Source organism: Vespa crabro, chromosome 1 (assembly GCF_910589235.1).
Source record: "Vespa crabro chromosome 1, iyVesCrab1.2, whole genome shotgun sequence".
In the NCBI taxonomy this organism is placed as follows: Eukaryota; Metazoa; Arthropoda; class Insecta; order Hymenoptera; family Vespidae; genus Vespa; species Vespa crabro.
In genome coordinates, this window is record NC_060955.1 from 390,679 (window position 1) to 413,412 (window position 22,734).

Sequence of the window (22,734 nt, forward strand, 5' to 3'; positions counted from 1 at the left end):
ATCGTTGATAAAATCCTTAAAGGGCACGTTTTCGGAAGGTAGATTATCCATGGCAAGTCCGAGTGGTCACGCAACGAACGTGTCTCGAGTTAATAGAGGGATAACGTGAAAGGTGGCGTGGCAAAGTGGCCCACTGGTTCGTGAAAAATACGCAAGACTCCGTCGCGAGGGTGGTGAAAAGAACATCTTGCACCTGGTTTTCGTAGCCACCGTCGCTGCGTCGCGCGATTGAAATACATTTTTGCATTTTTGAAACACGAAATACTTTATCAAGCTCATCACCCCTCCGAAAGTTGACCGAACCGACGAGAATATATCTTTTTCCACCTATGCATTATTTCACCCACGTGTTGGATAGTTCCAGGTTTATATCGAAACGGGACGACACTTGGTAATTTTCGACACGGAATTTCTACCAATCGAATTCGAACGCGCACTGACTCGACGAAACAACGACTCCTCGCGCGAACACTTGCGCGACGCAAATAAATATTCTCCTTTTTCTCTCTCTGTCTCTGTCTCTCGGGTGGGTTGGTTGGTTCTGACAGGAATATAGAGAGATGAGGACAAGGGAATGAGGAAAAAAAAAAGTTGAAGAAAATAACGTCGATGAAAAGTCTACGAGGTGCACCGTGCGAAGTGCGCCGAGCGAATGCCGTCCGTGCTAGGAGTCGCGGGGGTCGAGTCGGCGGCGCGTACGAGCGGCGTGGCTCGCGATTGGCGCGCTACGGTCCCCACCGAGGTGAGAGACAGGGAAGGGCCTATCCGGTGCGTGATCTCCCCACCTAGCTCGTAAGACCGCGTGTGCACCCACGCAGGGCGGCTCGTGGCCGCTCGTCGCTCGAGGCTCCAAGCAGTCAGTCAGTCAGTCAGTCACTCAGTAGGCCCGCGGCGCGCCACGAGGTGGGACCTGCGAACGTACGGTATCGTACGCGCGACAACACGTTTCCTGGCCGCGATATATATCGCGCGCGCGAGCGCGCTCCTACACCTGTCACCGGGAGAGCTTCTTCCTTCCGTCTCCATTGGCCGAACGATCGGGGATTCTACGAATCCGTTCTCTTTCTCTCGTTTAACGAGAAAGAGAAAAGAGGTGTGTGTGTGCTCGTCGAGTTAACAAGGAACGGAAGAGTGGCCAGAATAGGGACCGTGGCGCGTAATCGGATTCCTCGTTTCGTCGAGGACGAACGTGCGAGAGCTCGCGTATTTCGCGCGAGCGATCGCGCACCCGATCGCGAAAGGACGTCTTTGACGAGAATCGGCAACGACAAAAACAGCCTCAGAAAATTACGTTACGATCTGTCGAAGGCGTTACTATTCTGGCTACCACGAGGTGGCTTGACGAGTCTTCGTCGTAGCACGGTATCGCTCGAGGCGAACGCGTGACCTTCGCGCTATCGGAAAGTGTCGCTGACTCCTCGCGCCGGTGGTGGTGGTACTCTTTCGGGAGGTGCAGCAGCCGCTCCTCGAGAATACCTTGGTGATTCTAACGATCGCTGTAGCGTGCTGATCCGCGATTGTACCTCCTCCTCCTCCTCCTCCTCCTCCTCCTCCTCCTACTGCTCGCCGGCAACGTGGAGACAAGACGTAGGTGGGACAATGTGCGTGACCGCCACGCCACTGAGCGCGACCAAAATTGTCAAGGATAACGTTAGGCAGGCGGCTACGAGGACCGTTACTACCGTCGCTACTCCCGTCAGTCCCATCAACAGCGCACAGGCTACAACACAGGTGCAAGGATCTCACGGCACATCGTCCAACAATGTCGTTGCCGAAGTGGACAGGCCGCAACACACGTCGATCATGTAAATAACGCACGCCTTCTTTCTCCAATTGGGATAAGTACGCGGATATAAAATCGGATCTTAAACCCGCCGCTCGTCATCAACATTGGAGATATTTAAACGTAATCTGGCGTGTCCACTGCTTTCGTTTTGCGTGACATTCGTCGTTTCGTTTCTTCTTGCGAAACCAGGATGTTACAGTTTCGAAATAAAAGATCTAAAGACTCCCAAAATATAAGAATCGAAAATAGAAACGCCTCCGAGAGACACATTCTCCAAACGATATACGCGTTTGTAATAATAATAATAATAATAATAATAGTAATAATAATTTCATCAATCGGATATGTTTACGAGCATTGCGAACTATTCGATATTTATTGGAACGGTTTTCTTTCGAGCGAAGTTTCGTCTTGAAGAAAAATCGTCAGGATCGCCTGACGGATCGTGATCATCCTCCCCAGAGACGACCTCCTCGCTTACCTTTTACGTCCGTTATAACGCGTTCTTCTAAAGCGTTACCAAACGCGCTTTAGATTAATCAAATAATCCCTCGTAATTATTTGGAAAGCCAGTTAAAGAGAGAGGAGGAGACTATCGTTAAATTTCTATTTACGTTTGATTCTATCGGTATATAATTTATTTGTATTATGAGACCGAGGAGAAGCATTGTTTTCGTAGAAGAGACCCATAGAAATCGAACGACGTAAGGCGAAATAAAAGGAGACGGCAACGTGGATAAACAACGTACGATCTTTTCAAAGTCGTTCGTTCTTTGTCGGTCTCTCTCTCGTTTGGCCGCCGCTACGGTTACGTCGATCGCGCGCTTTGTCTCACTTTTTCAACGGCGACCCAAAGTGTAAATCTTACTTTCTTCTTTTTGTCCTTCCGTCTAAACGGAAGAAGGCGCGCGCGCGCTATCTTATCGTTCGAAGCTATAGCGTCTTTTTTTTTCTTCCTTTTTCTTTCTTTCTTTTTTGTTTCTCTTTTTCTTTCTTCCTTTTTTTTTTCTTTTCTCTTTTTTTCTTTTTTTCTTCCCCCCCCCCCCCTTTCACCGAATAATCTTTCTCTTTCGCCAATGGAAAATATATGAGGAAATATTGATGGTGAAGGATGGGGGCCGGAGGGGGGGGGGCGAACATACGTGGAAATAATTTAAAGTCTCCACTCTCGTCGGTGTAAACCATGCGGAATGTATCGCTCTTTAATCGATTCAGAATGAACACTTTCCGTAATCACGTTTTAACATTTATTCGATAACTCGAACGTTATTTATTCGAATCGATAAAGATATTATATATACGCATAGGATACTACGCTACTGTGTACATTCGCTTATATACAAATTAATTGTTTGCGAAGCATTTGTCAGGCAACAAACATCTTTCTCCCTTTTCATCCGTCTCGATAGAATATTAATGAGAACGCGTTGTGTGGAGGCTTCGAAGAATGGTAGTCGCGGAAAAATGGCGGGGAAATCGCACCTAGAGATAGATAGACCTACGATAGATAGGTAGAGGAACATTAACGAAAAAACGTGAAGTTTTCCTCGAGTCGATGCGTCTCAACGGACTTCATCGTCCGTCGGCACCATCTGTCGAACGTGAGCTCTCTCCCTCTTTTTTTTTGTTTGTTTTTTTGTTTTTTTTTTTCCTCCGTGACATGGAAAAGCGAGACGCACGAAAGAGGCCTGCCGACTCTCTTTTTTTTTTTTATTTTGCTCTTTTCTCCTCCCTCGCACATTCGTTCGCTTTTCACGTTGCGCTTTCTCTCTCTCTTTCTCGTTCGTCCGATCGAACCATTAGTTCCGCGTTATAAAATAGTATCGTGCTATAAATTGGAATCGCTCGGCGAAACTTTTCGACCGATAAAAATCCTCTTCTCCGTTTGTTGCGTTCGCGTTCGTCGTCGCCAAGAAACGTTTTCGAGAACGATGGAGAGAACGTTTTCGCCCGCACCTTCCTTCTCTCTTCTTCCAAACTTATTTTGTTTTCTCTTTGTAAAGCTTCGAAATGTCTTCGATTTTAACGTTTTTACGTCAGAAAATAATGTCTCCCGACGTTTCATGCTGGATAGAGAAAATTGCAGAAAATATGCGAAGGAATTTGAAACCGACGAAACGTAGAGTTTTTTCCCTTTCTTTTATTTTTCCTTTCTTTTATATATATATATATATTTTTTGTTTTATTCTTATAACGTGTCCGCGTACCAACGGGTTTGAATTTCCTTTCTAAATTCATTCTTTGTTATCGCAAAAAATATGCTATTTAACAATTCATTTTTCCGTGTCGTAACGCTCATCTTTTCGAGAAAAGCGTATCTCTCGCAGAAATTTTTTTTCTATCGCTAAAAACGATAGAGATTTATATAAAAAAAAAAATGGTTATTGGAAATAAGCACGAGTAGGGCTTAGTAACAATTCAAGAATAGAATGTCAGTTAGAAAAGGAGAACGATTTTCATTATGCTTTTACATATATCCCGTAGGAATAACGAAACAAAAGAGGAATTTTTTTCCAAATAAAAATGCAAATATAAAAATAACTTGCAATTCGTTCACCGTATCGTCGTAGTTTATTTGATTTACAAAACAAAACATCTAAATTGTATGCTTCAATTCCGCAATATATTATCGACTTTTCGAATGACATTATATTTATTATATTAACGAAAATCATCTCGTATATCGTCATAAAAAATCGATCTTATTGTTGGATCGGAAGAGATAATCGTAGCGATCGATCGATCGATCGATCATTGCTTTTCACTCGGCTCTCGTGTAAACGGATAAAAGGAAAAAAAGACGAAAAGAAAACTGAACGAAAGTAAGCACGCGACAGGTTGGTGCGTCACTCTATTATCCTGACTAAGGAGAAAAGTAAATAAGGAGAGGACGATGGTTGTGTTTCGCGTTAGTGTCTCGGAAGCGGACAAGAAGAACGAAGCTCTCTCTCTCTCTCTCTCTCTCTCTCTCTCTCTCTCTCTCTCTCTCTCTCTCTCTCTCTTGTGTACAATGCGAAACAAAAACATGCGACGGACAAAAAGTTCAGCTCGATATACACACTGCGGGGGGAAATAGATATTACGTTCGAAAGGACGAATAAGGTAGGCGTTTAATTCTTGCCTGTTTTATTCATTTCTTTACCGTCCTTCGTACGATAAGCATCGTTATATTATTAGTCCTTTCCGAACGATTAAAAATATTAATAAGCTTTCTTCCAAAGGGATCTTTGATAGGAATCTTGTTGAAAAATGACAAGCGAGACTCGGTAGCGCTTGTTTTAACGCACGTCGAGTATATATCCGAGTGCAATGTCGATTGCGCAACGCGAGCCGGCATACAACATACTCAAATGAAACTAAATAATCGCAAAAATGATTCGCTCGGAAGATTTTAGCGATTATCTTCATCTCGTGCACAAAGAATTAATATTTTTAATTTGGCAAAAAAGAGAGAGAGAGAGAGAATTTCGCAACCTTTTTAATTTGCTCGCAAAGATAAATCGCTCTCATCATCGTCGCATCACAAAGGTTTACCAAGGAGGATCGTCTAGCGCCTCGAACGATCGACGGAAGGGCGAGAGTTTTTCTCTCGGAAATCAGCGAGCCGCGCGTAAAACTCGCGAACTAACTCTAGATGAAAATCCTCTTACGATCGTTTATCCCGATGGAAATAATCTCTTCCTCTTCTCCGATGGGAGCTACCTACGGCGACGTGGACCTTGGTGGTACTCAAAAATACAGGATTTACATACTTAAATGTAAAATAGGGTAAGAATTATCGAACTACTTGAAAAATATATGCTAATGCTGTCGATTATCTGAACCGACTTTGAAAAAGACTTACGTTTCGTTTAAACGTAATTGCCAAGTTAAATTCGCCTCGAGGTTAGACTCGATGAGAATAAAAGCGATTTTTAATTCTTTCCTGGCTCCCTCTTGTATGTCATAGTCATAGTCGAAGAAGTTTACGTTCTATTTCCCCTGTCTATCGCAGAAACGCGCGGAGATTATCGGTTTTATGAAATCGTAGGCGCGTGTTTTCGGAACGTCATTCTTCGTTCGTCCCGTCGACACTTTTTCATTTATAATACGCGAGCGACCGCGTATACGGCGGCCAATGCACGAAATATTTTCCCTATACGAACGCTTTAAGAGAAACATAAAATAACGATAAGCGGCCAAACCGTGTATCCGATGTGCTACCATTTATCATACGAGATTTACAAACGAAAGCTTATCCGTTTTTTGGATTTGAAAACCGACGTATAAAGTGAATTTTTACGTTTAAATACGTATCCTATGTGTGCACACGTACGCGAGAGCTACAACGAAATAAGGCGGACTAACGGCGATCCCTTTAATATCTCGCTTTACATTTTTACAATAGTGGAAAAATAATCTTCCCATTGGCTACAAAGGAAAATGAAATATAATCTCCGCGAAACTTTAGTGGAAAGAAATAGGGTACTTAACTAACGCACACGAACGCGTTAACGCGTCGTCGACTTTCTACGAAGATTTAGTAACGGTCGCATATCATTTTTACGTGGATCGATGTGTACCCCGATTACGTATAGACGGATATATAAATTCGACTTTTGAAAATTCTTTGTCGAGTGCATCGTCAAAAGCAACCAAGTTACTTGGTCGTATATAGCGTAGCTATAGATTTTATAGGATCAACGACGGTAACGGAGGGATAACGTGGTGCAAGCTTTAAATTGATAAATCGCAAATGTCGTCCGGTCAGGGTTGCGATGCGGTTTGTCGTTAGGCAGCCGTTGATAGAGTTACTACGATCGCGTTCGCGCTAATGATCAATTACGTTCGTACGCATCGATTTGTCGTTACTACCGATCTGTTTTGCGGATTCCATGGCGTGTTTAGCACAGCTGGTCATTACAAACAACGTCTCGGAAATTATCGCGACCATTCACGAAGCCTATTTTGCACGATCCCGACAAAATGACCATTAAATCGTCGACGTTTAGTCATATCGAGTCGATCGATTACGAAAGGATTCTATGTCCGTCGTTCGTGGATAAGCAAATTCCTTCCTGCTTTCATTAAAGTTTCATTTAGTTAATGAAAAACTCCCTTATATTTTCAATCCAGCGATTTCTGATCTTGGACACTACGCTGTCGCGGTGCTAAAAGTGTTTTTATAATTAATAAGAGTATGAATTAACAATTTAAAATGAAACGATTTAATAGCATGGTCTGCTGTAATTCGCCAAGTAGAAAACGAGAATGTAATAGTTTATAAGGAGTGAAAATTAATTGCAATTTTTTATGCTCGCGTCTCTCTTTCGAGTAGGAAGGAAGAAATCAGTGTGAATAAAATCGAAAGGAAGAAGAAAAAAGAAATAAAGTTTCTCAAACTACTTTGCATGCCATTATGTTCTTTTTTTTTTTTTCCCCCATCTCACGCCTACGCGTCGAATATTATATTTGTAGGTCGTGACACACGGAGGCGACGACTAATGTAGTACGATAATAGTAAATTTCGCTTGGCAGGTCCCGAAAACGGGGCGGCGGGGGGGTAATAATCTAAAGCTCATGCGAAAACTCTCCTTCCGTCCCGTTGCACGCTCGTGAATTCGCAAATTTAATATACTCCCGCCGCGTATTTACTTAGCCGTCCTTCGTCGAGTATTTTACTTGGACGCGAATCGCTCTTGGGACTGCGTTTGGCGTTGTTACCTTCGTGAGAGAAACCAAGAGAATCCTGAGAGACTAAAGCACGAAATTGTGTACCATTTCTCTTTATCTCTCTCTCCCTCTCTCTCTCTCTCTCTCTCTCTCTCTATATATATATATATATATATATATATATATATACTTATATATATATATATATACACACGTATATATCTATCTCTAGTTCTTGTCAAAATATTGCAACGCACGGTACGATAATGTAATCGATTTTATTCACGCGGAACAAATCGAAAAAATGGAGGAAACTGCGAAACACTCGTCCTACGATACTGTGTCGAGCTTTAACGTATCCTGAACGTACGAGGTACAAATACGCGCGATGGGCGATCGAACATTGGCACAAAGAAAAAGAGAGAGAATACAGCGTCAAAAATCGTAGAACGTTGGAAAATAAATCGGACGAAGTTGGTCGAAGCGAACCAAAAGCGTTGGTGCTGGCTTCCGGATGAACGATTTTATTTGCATTTCGGTTCTCGATCGTTGGGACATACTACTGCTTCTCTCTCTCTCTTCCCCTCCTGCTTTTCACTTGCTCTAGTCACTTGCACTGCTCTAATCGCCAAAATAATTTGCTTCGTAACACTCTCGGTGGTGTTAAGCTTAGCGTATTTAATTATCTACCCCGTCACGCGATACGCATACATATGTCGATAATAAAGCGTATCTACGGTAAATGGCCTTTCCTAGTGCTGTCGTGTTCTCTTTTAATCTTTTTATCTTTGTCTCTTCCTCTCTCTATCTTTCAATCTCCATCTCTATCGTCGTATTCTTTCAACGACTGGCAAACTCGAAAATTCCAAAGTGTTGTCACAAATCGGTGCGTAAAATAAAATGACATTTTATCGTCGAGCCATTAATAAAATCCGTTAAGCATGGGCCCATTGTTTTCACAAACAAATCCTATTTATTGAGCTTGTCGGACGAATCTTGAAAAAACTGTCTGCTATGGCTGCCGATACGTAGAGACTCATTCGGTATGTCTATATATATATACATACATATATATATATATCTCCCTCTCGCTCGCTCGCTCGCTCGCTCGCACGCTTGGAAGAGTAATTTCGCAGAAGCATGTGTTGGCGATACACACGAGCGAGAGGGTTGAGCGCGTCGACGAAATCGTGCGAAACTAGCCAAACACGGTGCCGTTTTAGGAGCGCATGTTCGCGTAAGTGCCCCGAACGACAATGGCGCGATTTAGAGTTTGCACAGGCCGCTGCCCCGTACCCATCGTTTGCCCGTGTCCCTGACTCCCATACTCTCCTCTTCTATTTCTATCTCCCCTCATCCTCTTTCTCTTCCTCTTACTCTATCTCTAATGAAGCAGTCTCGCAATCGCGGGTCTTCGCTTTCCCGATTAACTCTCTACGATGCGATTGTGCTTTTGCAAATATCTAGGGAAAACCAAAGTTTGAAGCAACCTTTTAAAATAGAAATGATAAAATGGGAAGAAATTTTCTTTCAATAATGTCGATGCATGTGTATCTCTAATGGACATACTTTTTGTTATATGAATTTACTGAAATTTAAAAAGTATGGATCGATTCCAGGGGAAAAAAATAGGCAGTTAACTGTTTCTCGTACTACGGAAACAAACACACACACGCACGATGTATAGACAGTGGCATTGCGAATGGCTGCGACGACTCTATGAATATTCCTGTACATTTTCGTACGTGGTCACGCTACATATAAAGAAAGAAAAATAGAAAGAGAGAAGAGATCCTCGTGCGTTCGCGCGAGCGAGAGAGAGAGAGTGAGAGAGAGAGAGGGAAAAGTTGGTTGTAAATTTCCCGCTTGCAACTGAATAAGTAAAAGCTATCTCTAGCAGGATCAAATTTTTCTCCCGGTTTATACGATCTCGTTTCGAAGGAAAAATACCGACGTTTTCTTTCTTTCCTTTATTATTCCACGAAATTTTAACAAACACGTATATCTACTTATTTCTGAGAGAGTCGCGCCTGAAATATGATTGACCCGATCCACTAGTTACTCAGAGGGCTATTCTTTCTTTTGGAATCCAATCGAATTTAGAAAGAGGGAAAGTCCGAGCGTGTACACGCATTAGCAACTTTTTCATCCGTCCTGATCTCTGGACGGATAAGGGTCTTCGAAAGAATGTGGATGGAGCGAAAAGTCGTTATCCTTCTCGTGCCTTAATAATATTTTACGGGACTCTCTTCGATGGTGAGGGAAAAAGAGGGGAAAGAGCGAGTAAATAAAAGGACTCTCGTCGACGGGGGAGAATACCGGTCGAGCTTTCGACGGTGAAGTGCCTTTCGAAAAAGCTCTCGTCCGTTGGCGAGGCTTTTCGAGAAGAAGAGAAAGAGGGAAGGAGAGAGAGAGAGAGAGAGAGAGAGAGAGACGGACGGACAAGCTGCCGTGGATAAACCGGGAAACAGGACAACCAGCAAGATGGACTTGGAGGGGTGTAGGGCAAAGGGAAGCAGCAGGCTGCTACCAAGCTGGCACCTAACAAGTGACAATTACCGGCGCTAACGAGCACCAGGATTCGTGGTGTATAACCTTCGCGTTCGAACTCTCGCTAGCCAGTCCAACCGGCTCTCCTCTAGCCCTTTGCGTCTTTCCTATTTTCACCGCTATTCTTACTCTCGATTGTCGCTTCCCGTCGAGTGTCGTCGTCTATCGAACGTTCTGCCAACCTTCTACGAGCAAAGACACCTTTTCATTTCTTTTTCTTTCCTTTCTTTTTTCCCTTCCTTCTCTATTCTTTTTTCCCTTTTCTCCTCCATCAATCTCTTACGCTCACGTCATAATCTTCACATAGAATCATTTTTAAAACGAATTAGAGGGTAATTTTAGATATCGCACAGGTGTGTATATACGTTTGATCTAAGATTGGATTACGCTAACCTAAATTACGCTTTCGGGGAATCACTCGAACGAAGGCGCCTACTCTCTCTTCTTCCTTCTCCTTCTCATTTCTTCCCTTTACGAATCTTCCTCGTTATCGCTATTCATGCAAATTTCTACATTTTCGTCAACCGTTTCTGTCTCTGTCTTTTCAAGCGACACCGGGAGTATTCGCCTTAGGAGAAAGAGGAGGAGTCTCTTTAGAAATTCAACGAAAATTATCTACCAGGGTATATTTGTGCCAAGCTACATGAATTTGGAATACGATTCGTTCTAGCGTAATAGAATGTATCTACTTACTGTTGCGCTCGATAAGAAGGAAGAATAATACGCATGATCGATAGGAAGCGAAGTTTAGTTTGGATCGATCGAAGGTGTCCAAGTGTCGATTAATCAACGAGAGAGAGCGAGAGCTGTTCGAAATTTCGGAAAATTATTGGATGCCGCGAGTGTTAGGCGCCCGGTGGAATATGAAATCGCGAGATGGTGAGAATACACTTCGCCGCGAGGAACAATGGCTCGTTTGGGGTCGCGTAGCAGCTATGCGTACCTATGACGCATGGCCCAATATCCTTGTGGTACACGACAGTATGGGCATACGGCGGCTCCCCTCACCCTTATCCTTCCTGCCGCTTTCTCTCCTCTTCTCGTCCATCTCGAAGCCAGACAAGGCTGGCCGGCCGGTCCACGCTTATGTTCCTCTCGCAGAAATTCTCATGCTCTAGCGCCTAGAGCTCATTGCCGAATTGAACGCGATTGAAGTTATGCGAACAATAATTGCGCGCACGTACTATATGCGCCACGGACTAAGCGAATTACTCTACGTTATTTCGAAGAATCGTTCTCTCATCTTTCTTTTTCGTCTCTTTTCTATTCGATTCTTCTATTCCGAGAGTCCCCCTCCCCCCCCCCCCACCCCTCTTTATGTATCGCCTCTGACGGATCTAATGCGCGCAAAAGAATAAATCGTTTCCTTTAGAATAACCTGGACGGTACATAATCTATATATAGATATAACTGTCGGAATGCGTTGGAAAAAGATTCTGGATAACGAATGGGACGTGGCTGGAAATTAGACGCTTATAGAGCTTTCACAACATCTGATTTGTCTGTACGAGACGTACCAAAGTTCTACATCGTTCACGGATTATGATTTATTGGCTTTTCGCGCGACGTAGATTTATCGCTTGGTCTTTTCTCCTTAATCTTTCTTACTTATCAAGACTGTCGCAATAGTATCTCGAAATTCAAAAGATCTTTAGGTAGGGTAGGCTCGGTCTGACTGTATCGCAGGGTTATATCACTAATTTTCTCAACGTTCGATGATCGCTCGATCGATGATCGCTCGATCGATGATAATCCTCGAAGCAAAGGATATAAGGGGATCTTAAGTAAACGTTCCTTCTACTATGTCCGTTACGATTTTGATCGAAAAATAATAATCGACGTTTCATGGAAATAAACGATCAAAAGCCAACTATTATTTGCTTGTTGTGTTGTTGTTAACTGGAGAAAAAGAGCTATGCATCGGTAACTGCGATTGGTATTTGTAAGTCGCATGAAAAGAAGACTGAAGAAAGAATTTCTCATGATATTAAATCTTTTCATGGTAGCGTATGCGACATCTCTTTCGGAAAGAAATCTACATGAGAGAGAGAGAGAGAGAGGGAAATTCCTCTCGAGCGGTCGCTTTCTCTTAACGGAATCTCTTTGAAAAAGGTTTCCCCTTTTCATTATTTTTTTTATCGAGATACTACCAGTGCATATATCTTTACGCGTACACACGGACATACGTAGGCGCGTGTATAGGTCCGGCGGCGAACGGAAACGATTTAATCCCAACAGAAAGACTTTTTTGAGCCGCAACGAGCCATCGTTACAACGAATGGTACTACGCGGCTACGATTTTCGAAAAACATTTCGTCGATCGTTTATCAGTCGGTACTGAAAGAGCAAAAAAAGAAAAGCATCGTTGTAGATAGATACGTATGTATGATCTACCTGTGTGTATGATTCGTTTTGACGGAGAAAAAGAGGATCGAAGTGGCGGGGGTGAATCACAAGCGAAGGGATGAAAGAAGCGATAAAGAGATTTCGGTTGTCGCGCATCTTTGGTGCGCCAACAATTAGCGTGGATTGTTGTCGGGCTTGGAATGCGGTCTCTGTGGAAAGGGTACGCGCGGATGTTGCTGGGATATACGTATGCTATTATATAGAGTATGTCGGAGGAAGAGAAGGACTAGGAGCGAAGGGGATAAGGGATGGTCATAGATTCTGCTTCGCTCTCGCGTCCCCACGTATTTACGCGAATGCGTCTGTGTCCGTCTCTGTGTCTCTATGTAGGCGCGAGGGTGGGTGCTGTTGGTGGCGGCGGCGACGATGGTTTACCGTACGGTCGTACATCATCGGCCGAGTTTGCGCCGATTTAACCGCCCCATCCGCAACTGCGACATACCGTCGGCTATGCGACCGACTATGCAAGCGACGAGAGACTATGCGAACGATCGCGCGAACCAGCCGAGCCACGTTCTATCTCGAATTGCCCTAGGCCCCTAGGTCTCTCCTACCAATAACTTTCTTATTATTTACATTAGAACGTGACTAAAGTGGAACTTTATCGAAAGGAACGCGCACCGTCTCTCTCTAACCCTTTCATTGTCTTCGAAACTCATATTTTCCGCTTAAGAAATGGATATCTCTATGCAATATTTGTACGATATAATATCAATGGCATATAGCGCGTTCCTATATGTCTATCATATATTCGCTCGTGCAAGCACGATATAGCTTTTTCAATGCGAAAGAAATAGGAAAATATATCGAAATCTTGGTTTACTTTATCGATCGAGCTGTTAACAAGTAGTCATAACTATCGGTGCTCGATCGAGACCTAGATCGACTAGCGTCTAACGGGAAGTGCCTTTATTTTAAAGACGAGAGAATGGTATGCATAAGGAAAATTGTAATTAACGTATCTAATTATTTCTATCGAACGTTACAAGGGTATTTATAAGAGAAGAAACGTTGGACGAGAATAGGGTGGATGGATAGGTCGAGAGAAGAAAAGAAGAAGAAGAAGAAGAAGAAAAAAGACTATAAGAATTTCCGGTACAATCGTTTCAATAAGATAGAGATCTCTTTTCGGCTCGCGACGGTACTCCCCCGATACATCGAATTTTTGTACGTAGCAAAAGCTACGCCGGAGGGATATGAGATTGGATGGATGGAACTATTCCTCAAAGGCATCCTTCGGGATTTCGTCCTTCTTACGAGGCAGTTCCGTACGCTCGAGTGCACCTTCGTGTCCAGAAAGTATCTGAATATTCTGATATTTCGAACCGATGTTGCGCGCAACGGTAAGAGAGTGCACGCCGCGTGACAGTAGGAAAGAAAAGAAGAAAATGCCGAAGGGAGAAGCGCAAGGCGATCCTTTGATCCGTTCCTTCGGCAATTTACTGGCTAACTTGGTTCTTTCTCTTTCCATGTGGTGTCCTTAGCAACGGAAGAGTATGAAAAATTTCACTATGGTTCTTGCGTCTGTTTGTCTCTTTTCGTTTCTTTTCTTCGTTCTCTCATCCCTTTGGATGCTTTCACACTTTTTATTCTTTTCATACCGAAAGGTCATTCGATCCTTAAACGTGACCCATATATTAGATCGTTACTCATCTTTCCCTCTTTCTTTGCTATTAGATTTGTATTTTTATATTTGGATAAAAGGAAAACGCGAAAAGGGATATAGAAGTATAACGTCGCTTGACAAATTCGCGGCTCGATTCAATTTGCCTATGAAGGATTGCATTTTCGGAGAGGAAAAAAATAAAAATATAAAAAAAATATTGCCATACCTCGCGTCTGTCTCCGACGGCTAGACAAATTGACGTTCGACGCGATGACGAAGTATTTTCGGTAAAAAGTCAAGGGAGAGAGAGAGAGAGAGAGAGGGAGGGAGGGGGAGAAGCTATTACGCCTCGGGACAAAAGTGCTGTGTTCATTAAAAAGAGCGAGACAGAGAGAGAGAGAGAGTGAGAGAGAGAGAACGATGCAAAAGGCAAGGAAGGGACAAAGAGGAAAGAATAATCGGATCGTTAACGGGAATGGAATGACCGGTTGATCGTACGAATTTGCAAGAATCGCAGGATTCGTTTCTCTCTCTTTGTTTCTCTTGCTCTATCGTTGCTGCTGTTGTTGCTACTTTTCAATAGGATGTTGTCAAAGGTATCGTTCGAACAAAACCAGACGAAACGCTTTTCACAAAATTCCTAATAAAGCGAAAGCGTGAGATACATGCGGATCAGTATTCTACGTGTTACGACCGATTGTTTCCTATCAATGCCAATGAATGCGTTCTTATCGGACGTTCTCAATTTGTTTGATCAAACGTTATTCGCAAGCTTTTCTATCGAATTCTCTCTATTTTCGATTTTACAAGTAAAGATATCACCTTTCGTTCGTTCTGTTTCTCTCGTGCGCGCGAGAAAAAGGAAAGGAGGAAGGGCGGCGGCGATGCAGAGGGATCGATGCGGGAGGATGAGCGTGTGCTTTTCGTCGAATGCGAGAGAATCGAGGCGAGATTAGGTAAGCAGCTATCGTTGATTTTGGCAAAGCGCTTGCAGGTTTACGCGAGCGGCGAATGCCGTGTGTGTGTGTGTGTGAAAAAAAGTGAGCTTTTTTACGCGGTGCTCGAAAGCGAAGTACGTTTACAAACTTATGGGGCATGACGTGCAAAAGCGGTACAGACAGCATTATCGTCGCCGTACGTAGTCCGAGCACGCGTCCCTACCTGCCAGAAGTCAATTTCCTCTATCTCGATAAAACTCCCACCCCTGCTCTTCTCATCTCATCTTTTCTCCTTCCTTTTCTCTCGTAACACGATTGTCCTACTAACAAATGTGTCACTCGGTAAAAACCTCGTACTTCCGCATATGATACGCAAATTTTTTCTTTTAAAAGTCGATTTTCACGTATTCGATAAAAAACGATTGATATCGCCAGACGAAAAGGGATTTGAGATCGTTGCATCGTGAAACTCAATCGGTACATTAAAGGGCCTTCTGATCGACCAAGCGAAAATCTTGTTTTCCCCGAAGGACACGATCGGTAGAAAGGTTCGAACGCGTTTGATTTATCGCACGAATCCCTCGCATAATTCCATATAGGGTAGGAGCATCGAGAGAGACGGTGAAGGATCCAAGGGAGGAAGTGTCGAGGAAGAAGAAAGAGGGTTTCACGTCCGTACATGCGCGCTAGAGGAGTTCTAATAATCTAATACGCCACGATTTAGCCGCAATTTCATGCATTCTCGGGCACACACACGGCGTGGTCGAACGATGCCATCGAGACGCCACGCATTCTTAGCGTGTCTCCATGTGTATATACGTCTCCTTGTATGCGAGAGAGAGAGAGAGAGAGAGAGAGAGAGAGAGAGAGAGAGAGAGAGAGGGACAGAACTCGATGTCACGATAAGACGTCGTCTCGGCGATCACTAAAATTCACACCGTGAACAATTTTCATGCTTATAAAATACCTGCTCTCGCCTCGTCATCCTGCATTTTCTTTATTTCTATAAAATCGATTCGGAAGAGGACGAGTTTCTTTTTTTTTTTTTTTCTTTCTTTCTTTTCTTTTTTATTATCTCAAATTACGGCAACACGATGAGCATAAAAATTGTTTTGATATTAAATGACCTATAAGAAATTGATCGGAGCTAATCGAAAAACTTTTATTATTAGGTTCTTCGAAACAAGATTTATTAGAATCATCGATTTACTCCGTTCGATAAACAGAAGATCGTTTCCGAACGATGATAGAAACGTTATTATGAAGTTTTATCGTAGATCTTACATTTGCCGCGATCGTTTATTTTAGCATCGATAATTCGAACGGTTATATTCCGTAGCATTCATCGCATTCTTCACGCGGAGACTATCTATCTTGTAATCTTTCCCTCTTTCGCTCTTCCATCCTCCTACCGTCGAACCTATTTCTACGTTTCATTCGATAGCCACGATATCGCGCATCGAAAACGTCCAACGATCACGCGTAATACGAGAAACGGAGTCGCGTTTTTCCCTTCCGATTTAGCGCTCGCGTGCACGTTAAAAGAGCTGCATTTTATGTGCGTGTACACACACACACACACACACAGACACACGTAGAAGGGGCAAGAGCACCTTACGTATTCTATTCCGACGATCTACACTCAATCCGCACGCGACGATTTCCGACGATCGCGAGGGATTTTACGATTACTTTTGATCGTACCTAGGTGAAATACGGTTTAAGGGCTTCTTACCTTTTCCAGATATTTTTCTACGAGGACGTTCCCATATTCCTCACTTCGGATGGGATAAAAAGCAAGAATTGAACAAATTTAGAGAATGCTGCTGAGTTAATAAAAGGGAGATATTTGGGATTTGAATTTTTTAATCGTAATTAGCTCTACCGGCGAACGTAACGGTACAGGAAACGAAATACATCACGTATTTTAGTATTCTACGATAAAAACGTTTTTCGTGTTCCGTACAAATGTTATATTTTCTCTGAAATAAAAAAATCTAATCTCATTAGGATATGATAGCAGTGATAATAATTAATAATTACCGTTCTGCTCTTTCACGTCTCTCTTTTGTCAAGGGTAAATAGGAAATATGATCTTTGGCGATTAGCGGAAGGGTCCAAAGGAATAAACGTAAGAGGCAGGAAGACGGAGGTAGAAAAAAAGAGGGTCAAAGTTGGCTACTCTAACGGTAATCGCGAGAAGGGTATCGCGATGACGCAAGCCCTTCTCCAACTCGGATTAATTAGACGCGATAGGTCGAGTAGGTAGCTAAAGTCGTTGCCGACACGGTTACTCCTCGCTACGGTCAATTTCTTACTTTTCTCTTGCAGATCGTGGGATAGAAGAGAGAGAGAGAGAGAGAGAGAGAGAGAGAGAGAGAGAGAGAGAGAGAGAGAGAGTGCTAGTCCCTCCTAAGTTTCTAGAGACGCTTCACGGAAAACTCGCGCGGAACCAATTTGATAATATCGTTGCTGTCGTCTTTCGTGGTTGTACCTCTTAGAGGTCTCTGTGAAAAGAGAAAGAGGAAGAAGATAAAGAGAAAAATGAAAGAAAAAAGGAACGCCTCGGGAAGTTTCGGAGACAATAGAGTTATGTATATATCTAGGAGACGCATCCATGTACATGGTAGAGAAAGAAGACTCGCTACAAATGCGACCGCCATTGTCCTTCATCCCTTCCTTCCTTCCTTCCTTTTCCTTTTCCTTCTTTCATCCTGCACGCCAGAGATAAGGATAGAAGAAGACGTTGTGAGAAATGAAGAAACTCTCTTTCCAACGTAGCTCTCTTATATGTACGAGACAGAACCGTTAGAGAGGGATTCGATGCAGTTCGACGGCTCTTCGAAAATCTTCCTCTTCGTTCTTTCGGCCAACCGTACGTATCGAAGGAATTTCATCCGTATTCGAAGAACGTGTCTTTCGATTTCTCAAATATGATCGGGAGAACATTTTTAACGGGACGGGAAGAAAAGAAGCAAGTCGCCTTTTTGCAGTCAATGCTCGCGGTATTTCGAACGTTCTCCTTCTACTTGAAAATTCTCCGAGAACGAGACATTTAGTAGATATTTTTAAGAGATAAAAATTGCTCGTCGATAGATCAAAAAAAGAGAGGGAGGGGGGGGGGAGGAAAAAAAAAGAAAAGAAAAAGAGAAAAATCGAACAGACAACGTAACATTGCCGAACGTAATAATATGAAAAGGAGAATTGAAACGACAGTTTAAATTGATAGTACGATCGTTGGCAGTGATCGAGGTACTGCTATAGTCAGACACAGGGTTTGACACTCTGGAACTTCTGTATTCAATGACCGTATATGCAAAGGGTGGAACACGTCCATAACAGATAAATTCGAAATAGCATTAGAAAGAAGAAAAAGGTAAAATATTTCGTTGATCGAGGCTCGATGGAAGAAGGATGTGAGAGTAAATTACTCCTGCGGAAGATGCGGAAGAACCGAAGCTTCGTCTCGGACGTAGTAATTCGATGGCTTCTGTTTCGCGACTAATTATGCCCTTGAGAGCTATCCGATCACCCTCATACGGCGCACGGACGCTCGTTATCGTGTTTCGTGACACGTAGACGTATAAATTCCGAAGTAAGCTATATCGTATATTATTACACTAGTAGTACGCGGACTCCTCCTAGACGAGCTTTTCGTTCAGGTTGCAGAAACGCGGAGGAATCGAAACGTATGTAATACATAGATATATACATAGACTATATTGCATTACACACACACACACACGCACGCACGATAGTACATATATATATATATATATATATATATATATATATATATATACACAGTCATATACAGCTACATACGTATGGATATTTGAAAGCAAAGTCGTTCCCGAGGGTGACGCCTTTGGTATAGTAAAGGCTCGGAAGGAGAATGGAGAGGACGAAAGGGAGAAGAGGGAAGGACAGTTTATCTCCGGCACCATAAACGTGCTAGATATTATGGATAGTGGACTGAGTTACGGGCCAATATTTCTTCGTAATTATTCTACGTTCCTCGGTAGTAGATAGCATCGGGGATAACGGCTATATGGCTTGTACGAGTCGACTCGCGCGCGAGCGATCCCTTCTCTTCTCTGCTCCTTTGCTAACTTCCTCTTCTCCCTCCTCCTAGAATTTACCTTCCAATTTTTTTATTACCCCGATGAGACAGACTTTCGAACGCGATATTGGACTTCTTTTTTCATGGGTTCGATCCAAAGGATTTATTGCCAGCATTTATATCCTCGCACCGAAATGAACGATATGAGCTTTCTCTCCCCCCCCCCCACCCTCACTCTCTCTTTCTCTTTTTTTGCTCGATCGAGTAGACTTTATCGTTTCGATCAAAGTTCATTTCGATTCGAACTCGTATCGATGATTTTTCTCGAATAACAAGTCGCAATTACCTATAGCAAAAAATTTTCTAGACACAGAATAAAAAATAGATTAAAATTTTTGACGAATAAAAAAAAACATAAAAAGAACAAAAACACCTTTTGATATTTAGTGAAATATCTGTAGATGGTAGATACGCAAAGTGATTCAACGAACGAGCATTGAATTCGTTATGATCGTGGTCGATTAAAAATGAGCGAGCATCGAACCGGTGAATCGACATTTTTCCAGGACGCGAAAGCACGCGTTGTTCGGCGCGTTTACGAGTAGCGCTTGCTAGCAGAGCTTGCGAGGTGCTATTCTAAGCGTACGTGAAACCGATTTAATAGAAATGGCTTTTTACATAACGAGATTTTCATGTACGCCAGGAAGCGCGCTCGGTCGTACTTTGACCCGTTTTTATCGCGCGAGCACCCGTCTCTCCATGAGTGTGTGTGTGTGTGTGTGTGTGTGTGTGTGTGTGTGTGTGTGTGTACGCTCGTACGGGCGCGTATGAGAGTACGTAGGTATTATCGATGTTCGTCGTCGCTTCGCTCGCAAGATCGATGGTGTTTTATCGAGGAGCGAGATGTTGGCTGACCGCGGCTTATGCCGCGTCGAAGCGAGTAAATAAGCGTGCGGATGACGGCGATACTCGTCAGAGGAAATCGAAAAACGAAGAGACGAACACCAACGAGAAGCTGCGAAAGCCGTGCGAAACTTATTTCCTCAGCGAGACGTCGAGACGCTGTAAAAGAGAGAATTCGACGCGTCTTCCTTCTTTTTCTCTTTGGATTCATCCCCATCCATCCATCGCATCCATCCATATATTATATATGTATTTTCGATCGTTCGATCTAACAGATCCGTCATTTTCAAAAAGAATTTTTATTGTTACCCGTCCACTTTCTTTCAGTTTTATCTTACTGCAATTTTTTTTCCTTTTCTTTCCTTTTCTTTCCTTTTCTTTCCTTTTCTTTTCTTTTCCTTTTTTTTTTTTTTTTCTTATACTTTTTCCTTATTTATTCATATCGTAAATTGACCGAAAGTAAAAAAGCCCCTTAGGTACTTTTTTTTTAACTTTTAAGACAAAGCTTTTCAAGAAGGAGCCTGATCCGAGAACTATTCCTTCCATTGTATATTTATATTCTTTGAATTCGCACAATACAAAGCGAATTATATAACTTTTCGCGGGTGTCTTGATAATATTACGCGAGATACCAACAGCAAAATTGAAGGAACTATTTTCTAACTGATATAATTTAGTTCCTTTATCAAAAGTACCGAGACCAATTTATGAGAAATTGCGTGAATATTTTATATACAAAGTTATATACCCGTATTCTCTTTTTTTGTTATTCGAGATAATTTTTATTATTACGTTGTTCATATATCGCGTAGAAACGGCGGTGATAACTAGAGAAAAATTCTTTTGTTTTCTTTTCGATAAATTAATTAAAATGCAGATACGAGAGTGAAAAGAGGAGAGAAAAATTTCGTGATTTCAATGAACACGCTAATACGGACGCGTCGACCCTTTCCGCGATCGTTTTCACTGGCCGCAGGGCAAAAGGGAAGGTATACCACTCGAGAACTAGTAGGAGAAGGTAATGGGAACGATCGATGGCAAAAGTTGCGCGTAATTGTTCGAGAGTGTTTTCCCTTTCTTCTTCGTTCAGAGTCGCGCACCGTGGAACGTAAAGAGAGAGAGAGAGAGAGAGAGGGGGGGGTGGAGGTGGGGGTGGAAAAGGTAGCCCGCACCGGGAGACGCACGGGAAAGTTAATTCCTCGTTATTTCGCTACCCCTGGCAACGATTAACGAGAAAAGAGGTGGGAGCGGATGATGTCTTTTCGTGCGAAAATCCTTGGAACGCCGGCGATTAGTCGAAGAAAAGCCCCTTCGGGCTAAGGATTAATTTTGGAAGTTCGACTCTTCGTTCGACTCTCGTTTCCGAAGCAAGACAATTACGCCGAGATCCCAACGATAATGATCCAAACCAATTTTGATATCGCGCTCTTTCTAGGGGTTTTATTTTTTTCCCGTCGGGGAGGGACGCGGGGGTAACGAAAGAGAAATAAAAGAAAAGAAAAGGAAAGAAAAACAGGCGACGAGTAAAAAGCAAATTATATAATTGGAATATTTTCATTTCAGGATGGTCCGCATGATCGGCGACGAATTCTTGACGGAGGAACGGGACCGAAAATACTACGCCGACCATTATACTTGCTGTCCACCGCCCCTCTTCATCATTCTCATCACCCTCGTGGAGGTGAGTGGGTAGAAGCGAGTAGAGTAATCCGTAGTCTGTAACGAGCGTTCCATGCTGTACAGAAGCTAGAGAACCGTGTTTATATAGACGGACTGCTCTTTGATCTTGGACCGTGCACGCGCGAGCCTTGATTAGTAAAATTTTAACGAGACTAATTTATACACGGATGGACCACCGTCTCGCCTACGCGTCCACGAATCCACGTAGTCCCGGCAATGTGGCTGCTTTGAAGGTTTTAGATCCTTCGCGTCTATACATGAAAAGAAGACCTAACATTAGGTACTTGCTTATTTTCACTTGCATCTTTCTTCTATTTATTTATCTTTATATTCGCGTATTGTATGCATAATTATATTATATATAATTATTATGAGAGACGTAAAAGTTAAAATCCACTTTCTCCTTTTCTTTCCTCTCTTCTTTTTTTTTTGTTTTTTTTGTCTCTCCCCTTTTTTTAAAATTAGCAAATTGCTAGGACCCTATTGGAACGCTCACAATCGGCAAAAGAACGTCGTTGGTATACTGTATCAATTTACCAATTAATGGAGATTTCGTTCTTCCTATTATTTGGTTGAACTTTTTTTCCTCCCTTGCTCGGAAGGGAAGAACGTCTCCGAGCGAACCAATTAGCAGATTGTCGTTGGACCGAGTGGAGTGTTAACGTTCCAGTCACGATCGATCCGAACGCGAATACGGATATTCGAGGTTTGGAATGCCAAAGGAAAAAAACTGGCTTTGGGATTGGAATCTAGATGCACCTGGAAGAAGAAAGGAGAAACGACGGCTAAGACGACCGGAAGAACGTTCACCGGTAGTAATTAAATTCGAGATTTAATATTGATGAACGAGCGTATATTCGACGAAAATATTTTGCACATTTATTTTCGTATGACGCTCCACTTTTTTCTACGATCTTCTTTGCTCGGTTTTATATTACCTCGGTTTTATATTACGCATTCGGAGAAAAAGTTACTGTAAATATTCGTTTAGTGATATTATTATAAAATGTAAAGGGAAAGTAGTAAAAGGGTATATTTCATCTATTCTAGGAAAGATATACCGAACTGTAACGCAGCTACGTTAACAAAGCTGCTAATAGCTCCAAGAATATTTACCTTGGTGGTAACGCGAATACGTAGCGGGAATAGT

The 22,734-nt window shown here is 42.7% G+C and overlaps 1 protein-coding gene across 4 annotated transcripts in view; it reads left to right on the forward strand.

The window, feature by feature from the left end:
* LOC124432073 (protein rhomboid) overlaps positions 1 to 22,734 on the forward strand; it is a 233,787-nt gene that overhangs the window by 145,808 nt on the left and 65,245 nt on the right. For all 4 annotated transcript variants that reach the window (XM_046980615.1, XM_046980624.1, XM_046980633.1 and 1 more), the window contains one exon: positions 21,468 to 21,585. In XM_046980615.1, coding sequence (XP_046836571.1) covers positions 21,468 to 21,585 — 118 coding nt within the window. The remainder of the gene's footprint in view (positions 1 to 21,467; positions 21,586 to 22,734) is intronic.